The sequence below is a fragment of the Gobio gobio genome (assembly GCF_949357685.1).
Source record: "Gobio gobio genome assembly, chromosome: 9".
In the NCBI taxonomy this organism is placed as follows: Eukaryota; Metazoa; Chordata; class Actinopteri; order Cypriniformes; family Gobionidae; genus Gobio; species Gobio gobio.
Genome location: NC_137115.1, coordinates 24191925 through 24203196, shown reverse-complemented (window position 1 = coordinate 24203196; position 11272 = coordinate 24191925). Strand labels below are relative to the sequence as shown.

Sequence of the window (11272 nt, the reverse complement as noted above, 5' to 3'; positions counted from 1 at the left end):
GGGCCGACTGATTCAAGCTGATAGAAGAGTAACTTTGACTGAAATAACCACTCGTTACAACCGAGGTAGGCAGCAAAGCATTTGTGAAGCCACAACACGCACAACCTTGAGGTGGATGGGCTACAACAGTAGAAGACCCCACCGGGTACCACTCATCTCCACTACAAATAGAGGCTACAATTTGCACGAGCTCACCAAAATTGGACAATTGAAGACTGGAAAAATGTTGCCTGGTCTGATGAGTCTCGATTTCTGTTGACACATTCAGGTGGTAGAGTCAGAACTTGGCGTAAACAGAATGAGAACATGGATCCATCATACCTTATTACCACTGTGCAGGCACACTTTAGGCCCCTTAGTGCCAATTGGGCATCGTTTAAATGCCATGGCCTACCTGAGCATTGTTTCTGACCATGACCATCCCTTTATGACCACCATGTACCCATCCTCTGATGGCTACTTCCAGCAGGATAATGCACCATGTCACAAAGCTTGAATCATTTCAACTTGGTTTCTTGAACATGACAATGAGTTCACTGTACTAAAATGGCCCCCACAGTCACCAGATCTCAACCCAATAGAGCATCTTTGGGATGTGGTGGAACGGGAGCTTCGTGCCCTGGATGTGCATCCCACAAATCTCCATCAACTGCAAGATGCTATCCTATCAATATTGGCCAACATTTCTAAAGAATGCTTTCAGCACCTTGTTGAATCAATGCCACATAGAATTAAGGCAGTTCTGAAGGCGAAAGGGGGTCAAACACAGTATTAGTATGGTGTTCCTAATAATCCTTTAGGTGAGTGTATATGACAGTTTATTTGAGCAAATATCAAGAATCTAAAAGGTGTGCATCATCCCTGACATCTACATAAACACTTTACAGTTGGTATTATGACTGTAAATTATTCTCTTGCTACGTGGATGCCAATGTCATATGTAACTTTAGAGACATTCCCTAAATTTGAGAATATCGAACGTCCAATGTCAAGCCAACTTTATGGCAGTATTTCACTGGAAAACTCTTATCATGAAACTTTGCGCATTGTTCATTTTCTGAGACCATCTGCTTGCCTGTAGCCTATATAGTAAAGCCTACATCACCAATAAGGTGTGAATTTGGCTCGCAGTCTCTGCTCTAATTCAAACCAAAAGTGTTCTATCGGGTTGAGGTCAGGACTCTGTGCAGGCCAGTCAAGTTCCTCCACACCAAACTTGCTCATCCATGTCTTTATGGACCTTGCTTTGTGCACTGGAGCGCAGTCATGTTGGAACAGGAAGGGGTTATCCCCGAACTGTTCCCACAAATTTGGGAGCATGAAATTGTCCAAAATGTTTTATGCTGAAGCATTAAAAGTTCCTTTCACTGGAAATAAGGGGCCAAGCCCAACTCCTGAAAAACAACCCCACACCATAACCCCCCTCCTCCACCAAACTTTACACTTGACATAATGCAGTCAGGCAAGTACCATTCTCCTGGCAACCGCCAAACCCAGAGTCGTCCATTGGATTGCCAGACAGAAGCGTGATTTGTCACTCCAGAGAACGAAAATTGCCTGTCACAAATAATAGGTTGTATTTTTAATCAGATTTAATAATGAAAAATCTGAAATCTTTTGAATGAAAATATTTAAAGCTTAAATATATGACCATGTTGAATTTCAGCCCATAAAATGCAAGCCCTAAAAATACAAAGCATTAAAATTGAAGCATATATTTTTTTCAACTAGTGCAATTCAACAGGCTTTTTGTTTACAAAATATATTTGTCATTAATATTCTTCCATATAATCAACTGGAGATGTGGCCTAGAGGTTACATGGTACGTGTTTTATGACACATTGAGCCATGGTGCTCATGTTGGCGAACTAAGATTCTCTCTGTCCAGAGTTACGTAGTACTAGTAAAACATAATTGTATATTAATTTAAATATACTGTTGAATGAAAATTCAACTGCAGTAGCGACCGTTCAACCTTAAGAGGGCAGCACTTGGTTTTACACCATATTTTATAGAATTAAAACACTTTATACCCAAATGTCAAAACATTTACTCGAATCAATGAACAGCATTAATAAAGCCCCAGTCTTGCAGATCATTAACTAAAAAAAGTTGGTTTAGGATTTAGTTACCCTTTAAGCACACTTGTTGACTTCAATCTTCTGACTGGCTCTTCTCTAACCTTATATTTAAGATTGTACTTGTCTCAATCTTGAAAACATAACCTCTAATATAACCTGCCCTGTACTGTGAAGTAAGAAACAGTCCCATTACGTCTGCCTCAAAGTATTTGTTCTCTTTGTCTGGGAGGAAGATAAAGAGCAAGGTTTTCGTAGAAAGGAGCGTTTGCGTCATCAGTGTCACAGTCCTGGATGTTACGGCAGAATAGGAAGATTAAGTATTGGTAATTAACCATAACATTTGGGAATACTGGGCTTTTTTATTGTCAGGTTTGTTTTGCTCCACACAGGGGAATCTGGGTCACAGAATGCTCTGAAACGCATTCACACACATACACATACCAATTCCTGTTGGAATGCACAACCAGTGACATGCTTGTGTGCAAGCATGCGCTTGCAAGAGTAAGTTGATTCTGTTTAATTTGTCATGTACCCTTAATGTGATGTTGCTGGGGTGTTAAATATAGAACCAGAGCCATCTGGGAATGCTTCATGTTTTATCTCCCTCCTCCCCCTCCGTCGACACACACTGAATTTTTATGAGGGTAAACCGTCAGATTGCTTTTGCTAACGTAATAGATTTGATTCACTTTATCTGACTTTGGTAGGCGGCTCCATTTTTAGGACCGAAATAACCCCTCAGATCACAGTGTGGAAATGCAATTTGTGCTTGTGGTGATTTTAGGAACTGTCAGAAATATTTTCTGAACTTGCCTAGTGACAAAAAAACCTGAAAACACTTCATTTTGACCATGTGAGTTCATTAATGGTGTCTTTGTTTGCAAGTAAGTTTGTGTGGTTGAAGAAGTCACTCACATTTGATATGACACATGGATGATGCTAGGCTGTTGTGGGTGGTTGCTAGTGTGTTTTTCATTGTTTTTAGTGCTATGCTGTGTGGTTGCCAGGGTATTCAGAGTTGTTGTTATGTGGTTTACATGTCTATGTGAAAAAGAGTCCGTACCAAATCAGTGATATTCTGATGCCTAGTAGATGTGTTTTTTTTTTTTTGTTTTTTTTTTGCTTGCTTGTTAAGGGGTTGTTCAAATTTCGAACCAGAAGTAAGAGCAGTAAAATAAAGTGTTTGGTAAGATTTTAAAAATATTTTTTAAAAGGATTTATGATAATAAAGTCTGCATTTATTTGATCGAAAATACAGTAAAAACTTAATATTGTGAAACAATCTTACAATTTAAAATAACTGTTTTTCTTTTTTCATATATTTTAAAATGTAATTTATTCCTGTGATTACTGCTGAATTGCTCTCTTTGTCAGTGTCGCATGAAGCTTCAGAAATTAATATGCTGATTTGGTGATCAAGAAACGTTTCTTATCAATGTTGAAAACAGTTATGCTTACTATTTTTGTGGAGGATTTTCTGGATTCTTTGATGAATAGTTAAAAAAATATTCAAAATAAAAAATATTTTGTTACATTTTGAAGGTTTTTACTTTCACCTTAATCTATTTAATGCATAGTTGCTGAATAAAACATTAAGAAAAAAAGAAAAGCTTACTGACCACAAATTATTGAATGATATTTTAAAAAATAAGTCTGTGAAATTGTTGACACATTGACGCTGCTTTGTCTTTTAGGATGGAGCAATTCTAGTGTTTCTGCCTGGATGGGACAACATCAGTACCTTGAATGATTTGCTCATGGCTGACCAGATGTTTAAGTCAGGTATATATATATTTTCTAAATAAAAATCAATTTCTCTTCAGAAAATAACCCAATTATTATGCTTTCAAAGCATATCACATATGAATGTATCTTCATGGAAATCTAAACTCTTAAAGGGGCTATATGCAACTTTTTCCCCAAAATAAACGTAACAATAGCCTTTTTATTTTACCATTTATGACTTAAACATCTCCTGATGAGCATACTGACACCTTGTCCGCTCACAGTGGGTGCACCTATAAGCCTGTATCCTATTTTTCCTATTTTCTGTCGGGTCGGATTTTTCCGTCACCACCGCTGCGAGAGCGAGCAGAAAATAAGAGCAGTTCTGTTTTTTGGCCACAGGTGTCAGTCGCGAGTTTAAATTTCGGAAAAACGCATATAGCCCCTTTAAGAAACATCAGTCAATCATTTTTATGATAGAACTGACGTAATTATAACTAAAATGTTTAAATGTATGAATGCATAATTATGGACTGGTGATGAGATTGAGACATTATTGGTTATTCAGTGTTTCAGTAAAAAAGTATACTACTGATTAAATAATTAAATGCAAAAACTAATAATAATAATACAAAATGAAAATGTCTGAAAGGCTGCAGGGCTCATAAAGATTAATCACTGTGTTTGCTCAAACTGATTAGCTGAAATCAAAACCTGAATGGTGATAGGTGAGCACTAGTGAAATGGCTGAAATATTGATGATAATCATGATAGTAATTCTAATGTAGCGCATCTCTCTCACTCTCTCACTCTCTCTCTCTCTCTCTCTCTCTCTCTCTCTCTCTCTCTCACGCTCGCTCACTCACTCACTCACTCACTCACTCACTCACTCACTCACTCACTCACTCACACACACACACTCACTCTGAATGTATGAGAGAAAGGGAGAGAGATTGCTTTGAGCCAGTAAATGGGGTAAGAGCTACAGTTACAGTGCATCAGAGAATGCTGTGTATCCATTTGTATCAATGGGAATAGTGTGCTGTAAAGATTCATCTCCACCATTTCGAGCCATTCATTTCCACCATTTTTTCGGCGGTCCAATTCACTGTATACCTGCTTTATTCAAATTTAGAAGAGCTCTTATCACATGAATGAGCCTAACGCATAAATGTGTTACCCTCATAAAGAGCTTATGCATTCTTTCCTGTCAACTTTTTCTTAGCCTCTAACTTCACTTGCGAGTGAAATCTACCAATTTAATAGCCAACAGAGTGGTGCAAATATTGGTGCCAATCAGCAGTTAGTATCACACTGTTTCCCTCGAAAAAAAACCCAATAGGATCTGACAACTCTTTCAGTTTTTATCTAAAAGAATAATTTCCCAGAAGGTTTGAGCACAATTATGAGCATAATGAGGCTGTAAAATCGGACTAAGCTTACCTGTTCGGCGTGATGACGTTTAATCTACCCGACAGCCTCTGTAGTCTTGTAGTCTCTGTAACCCATTTAGCCACTTGTTAGCAACCCCCTTTTTCAAGACATGTAACAGCTTCAAAAAAATCATAAGTGGGGTAATACTTATGCATTTTATGTCATAGAATAAAACGTGAAAGTGTCTTGAACTTGTGTTCACCACAGACCTTATTTCAGCTATTTAACCAAAAACCCATTGACTCCAGGACGAGGAAACCAGAAGTGCTAAAATGCTAACTCGCTTCCGCGAGGCTCTACCTCGTGCCGAAATCTCGCACTAGGTGACTAAATGTCTAAATATTGTCATTAGTGGTGCAGGTTTGACATCACTTTGTAGGCCAAAACACGGAAGAGAGTTCGCATTTTAGCACTTCTGGTTTCCTCGTCCTGAAGTCAGTGGGTTTTTGGTTAAATAGCTTTTGGTTGCTTGTTGTAGGAGCAACAAAATGAATCAGTTTTCATGAAATAGTGCAAAAATGGTTTCAAAGTATAAAACATTAATGATCAGCAATATTTCAGTTGACTCGCTCATTGACTGCATTTTCGTGCTCCGCTACATTTGTCTTTACTCAGAAGAAATGACAAATATACGGTTCCTCAAATCTTGGCTCTCTTTCAGATCGGTTTATCATCATCCCCCTCCACTCTTTGATGCCCACGGTCTCTCAGACTCAGGTGAGTGTTGTAGACAGTGGCAAGCTCTCTGCCTCCCACAACAGCTCTCAAATGTGATCTTTCCCTCCCATCTGACTGCTGAATTGAATTAGCTAAGCTCTATGTAAAGTCCAACACCTCAAACGTTCTATAGCGCTGTTATGTTCATGAATGACACTTTGCTCCCCTCAGGTGTTCAAAAAGCCGCCCCCGGGAGTGCGCAAGATTGTGATCGCTACCAACATTGCAGAAACCAGGTGTGTGTGTGTGTGTGTGTGGTCACGATTATACAAATGTTTTTGATGAAGTGAATTTCTGTCAAGATTCAAATAACCATTTGTTAGTTTTGTTTGATAATGAATAATTAACACTCTTGTTGCTGCTTTTCTAGCTGGCACCATTAGTATGCAAAAGTTGAAGCCATGCAGTGGCCAAGTAGCAATGGAGCCAGCTAATTAAAACTCAACAGACTAACACACAGCTTTAAAACATACTTTGAGCGTCGTCTGTGCAAACAAACTCAACATAGAGTTGAAAGCGGCCAGAATTTGATGTGGTTTCATAAATAAATTCATGAGTTGAAGCTCTTTTTAATTGCATTCAGTATCATCAGGCTTTTCTGCCACTGAAATGTTTGGTCTCTGGTAATAAACATCTGGAGTCTATGATGGTGTTGAACTTTGATCGGTTATGAGAGATTCATTACAGTTATTTCAGCTTTCTCCTATTTCATTATATTATATATTGGTAACATTTTACAATAAGGTTATATTTGTTAACTTTAGCTAACTACATTAGCTAACAAACTAACAATGAAGAGTACTTTTAAAGCATTTATTAATCTTAGGTCATGTTAATTTCAGCATTTACTAATACATTATTAAAATCAAAAGTTGTATCTGTTCATATTTAATGGACCTGAACATAAACTAACACTGATAATGTCATAAATAAAAATACAATTGTTCAAAGATTATTAAATACTTTACCAAATGTATTGCTCATTGTTAGCTAATGTTAGCTAATGCATTTACTAATGTTAACTAATGGAGCCGTGTGTTAAAAGTTACCCATATTTTGCTCAAATACGATTAATATAAATAAACATTCAAGTTGCCTTTTAGATGAATATTTAGGATTCAGTGCATGTTCTGATTGACAGCAGCAGCGGGAAACTCGATTAATTTGGATTAGTTGCTAAAAAAAAAAACACATTTAGGGCAAGGTCATTGTCAACAGTGTAGTGCAAAGCACAAGCAGCTTTGTGTTGGTCAACGCAAAAAAATTTGCGTGACCATTTTGAACCTGATTTCTCAATCACTTGGATTCCTGTTAAAATTACTGTATTTCGCCTGCGAAATTTAGCCAATCGGGGCAAGTAACTGCGCTAGAATAAACGTAAACACCGTTTCAAAAGGAAAGCCATAAGACACTAGTGTTGTAGTCAAGACCACATAAACCAAGACCAAGTTGAGACCAAGACAAGACCAGCACTCCTCAAATTGATCTAAAAGACCCATATCTACTGTCTGACAAATGTCTTGTATTTAATCAATAAATACAATTAGAATAATAAGACCTATATAGAGCTGTTACCAATCAAATCACTAACTGTATTAATCTTTGTGTTGCCAGTGTTGGGGAGTAACTAGTTACATGTAACTCGATTACATAATTTAATTACAAAATAAATGTAACTGTAATCAGTTACTGAGAAAAAAATGCAAAAAAAATGTTCTCAAAAAAATGTAATTAAATTAGTTACTTATCAAAATGTTATTTATTACAAAGGGGGTTACATCTGAATTTTTTCTGTAAAAACCTAGAATATTCAATAATATTAATTTGTTGCTTTGCCTGTTTTTGATGTACATGATGCCTCCTGCCATTTTAAAGGCCGTTTAGTAAAGCGATGCTATTCTGATGCTTTTGATTGGTTCTCGTTTGAATTTGCAGAGCACCACATATGCCAATTACATCAATCCACATAGCAGCTGAAAACTTTAGGCTACAACCTGATAGTTGCCACAATGGCAAGTGATAAAAAGGTGTTTCAGTGCTGGAAATGAAAAAATAATCAAAAAGTAATCAAATGTAATCAGTAACATTACTTTAATAAAGTAATTAAAATAGTTACACTACTTATTACATTTGAAATAGGGTAACTTGTAATATGTAATCTATTACATTTCCAAAGTAATCTTCCCAACACTTCGTGTTGCTTGCAGAGGAAGCAAAGAAGTTGCTTCTGAATTGGTACAATTACATCTGCATAAATAATGTTGAGATTAATGTTTTAAAAATAAAATTTTGATTATAGAAATACGATGGAAAAATAAAATGAAAGCTCTACTTTTAAATATGAAACTGAGATCACGGAGTCATTCAACCGATTTGTTCAAAGCAGTTGATTCATTTAGTAATGCAATGCGTTGCCGAAATGGCAAAAAATTGTCGAAAATTTAAGTCACTTAATATTAACTTCTTGTTTATTGAACATTGTATAAAATCATTATCACATTTGCAATTGTGCTCCTATTCATGAAAACGTCTTTGTCTTGGGATATTGCTTAAAGGGATAGTTGACCCAAAAATGAAAATTACCCCATGATTTACTCACCCTGAAGCCATCCTAGGTGTATATGTCATTCTTCTTTCAGACGAATACAATTGAAAATGTCCTGGCTCTTCCAAGCATTATAAATGGCAGTTAATGGCAGCCCAAAATTTGAAGCCCAAAAAAGTGTATCCATACATTATAAAAGTAATCCACACAGGGGTTAATAAAGGCTTTTGGGTTTTTCGTTGGGTTTTTGTAAGAAAAATATCCATATTTAACACGTTAAAATTTAAAATATCTAGCTTTCTGCAGACTGCTTTCCATAATCAACTTACGAGAAAACCGTAACTGGCATGCCGATGACGTCGGACATTGCGTAAGCTTTTTGAACTGCAAGAGGCGTTACACTTTCTTCGTAAGTTTAATGCAGAAGGCGGTCCGCCAGAAGCTAGATATTTTACTTTATAAAGTTTTAAATATGGATATTTTTCGTACACAAACCCATCAATTCACCTCAAAAGGCCTTTATTAACCCCCTGGAGCCTTGTGGATTACTTTTATAATGGATGGATACACTTTTTTGGGGGGGTTTCAACTTTTGGGCTACCATTATAATGCTTGGATTAGCCAGGACATTTTTTAATATAACTCCGATTTGTATTAGTCTGAAAGAATAATGTCATATACACCTAGGATAACTTGAGGGTGAGTAAATTATGGATAATTTTCATTTTTGTGTGAACTTTCCCTTTAATTATATCCTATGTTATGATATATGTCATCTCAAGCACTTTTTTGCAATCATATCTTGAATGATTGGCATTTGTATTAATTTTGGGCATTTGACTTTTTCTAAGACCAAAAAAAAATATTGATTTCGAACCCAGCACCACAGTAACAAAAGGAATCACATTAGAAATAAGTTATTGATTGCATTTTAAGCAAATCACATTAATGATTTTAGATATCAGATAATGCACCAGCAATTTGGAGTTGTGGTCTTGACCTGTCTTGAGATGATAAAATCAAATGTACAAATGCAGTCAAGATCGAGGCGAGACCGGTCTTGGTCTTGAGTACTACAACACTATGAGACACTATATGTTTTAACATGAAAATAATGTGATTAAAATCCCTTTCTAAGCTTGTTAATAGGGCTGAATGATTAATTGCATTTGCGATAATATCGCGATATGCTATAATAACGCGATTTCCTAACCGCAAAGGCTGCGATTACAGTCTGGTCACGTGACACGCGAGAGTAAAGTCTGCAGAAGAAGCATCAACTTGGCACGTTACACATAGCCTATCACATGCCTGGCCTAAAAGAAAAAAAAAACGATTTGTGTTTGATCTATCTAATATGGTGTTGTTCATACTATAGGCTACTATCATCTCTCCAATGATTCTGGATCGATTCTGAGCTTAGATTTTAACTGCAGGTGCGCGGTGGCGCTGCGTGTGTTTTAGAAACACCCGTATTCTGATTGCTTCCATTATATCTCTCTCTCTCACACACACACACACACACAATCACGCACAAACCATAAAATAATATTTCATAACGTTCGGAAAGGTTGACGGCGCGAATTGCAATGACATTCGAATGCTTCTTTGCACAGGATAAGCGCTGTGAGAAACTGATGTCACGCTTACAGAGTGTGTTCTCGCCCGCCGGTATTTTCCTTACAAATGCTCAACGAAGGCTTCATTCATGTCGTTAGAAACTCACTGACAGAAGGCTTTCCATTTCAAATGCTCACGCGGCGCATTGTGAAGAGTGCTTGCGAGCACGCGTCTGTGCGCGTCTCAAAATGCTTTTATGACGCAAAATTAATGTAAACACCATCAGTAATGTTTTAATGAATTAAACAGACAGGGCAAAAACATCTTATTTCAAAAGAGATCTGTGCATTAGTGTGAATGCAGGTCTCCCGCCGTCTATGATGTCATGATTAATAATCAAACAGTAAAGCTGAGAAAGAGAAAAATCACTCACAGTTCAGACACTCTTAAATACTGAAAGCACTCTTTGTTCATTGCTTGTAATATGTTTTTTTGTTTCTCTTTATGATTTACTACTTTGTTTTGCAGCTCTATTAGTTTATATATTTAAAATTATTAACATGCAATTGTTTTAATTAAAATGTTATAATGTATAGTTATTTTAAAAAGCTTATAATTACATATATCATAATAAAAAACATTAATTATTAATATTAATCTTAATAATTTATTAAAAAATTAAAAATTAAAAAGTTCAAGAATTGTTTTGGAATCGGATCGTGACTCCCAGAATCGGAATCGGATTGTGAGGTACCAATTAAAGATTTCCACCATTACTATACAATAATGTATTGTTGAATAACACAGAAGATAAAGAGTTTAAAAAATAATCGCATATTAAATCGCAATATTGGTTAAAAAAATCGCAATTCGATTTTTTTCCAAAATCGTTCAGCCCTACTTGTTAAATATTTAACTTTCATTAAATTCGCAAACTGAAGTTGTGTTCGTATTTTATTCCCTGTTGTGACGTATATCCAAGTGAAACAGTTTCTCGAATGAGTGTAGGGTCAGACTTGATTTTGTCCATCGAGAATTGATTGTCATCAGAGAAGAGATGTCATTCTGAGGGGAGGGCGACATTAATGTGTAATGATTAAAGATTACAAGGGCACATGAATGTTATTATAATAATAATAATAAAAATAATAGTAATAATAATTATTATTATTGTTACTATGTGCATGGATAAATCATTTATAATAAACTA

General features: G+C 36.2%; 1 protein-coding gene across 1 annotated transcript in view; it reads left to right on the top strand.

Annotated features, from left to right (window-relative positions):
• The window catches only part of dhx36 (DEAH (Asp-Glu-Ala-His) box polypeptide 36), a 77607-nt gene that overhangs the window by 35964 nt on the left and 30371 nt on the right, over positions 1–11272 (top strand). The window contains exons 12-14 of the mRNA XM_079824910.1: positions 3776–3863; positions 5902–5957; positions 6129–6193. Coding sequence (XP_079681036.1) covers positions 3776–3863; positions 5902–5957; positions 6129–6193 — 209 coding nt within the window. The remainder of the gene's footprint in view (positions 1–3775; positions 3864–5901; positions 5958–6128; positions 6194–11272) is intronic.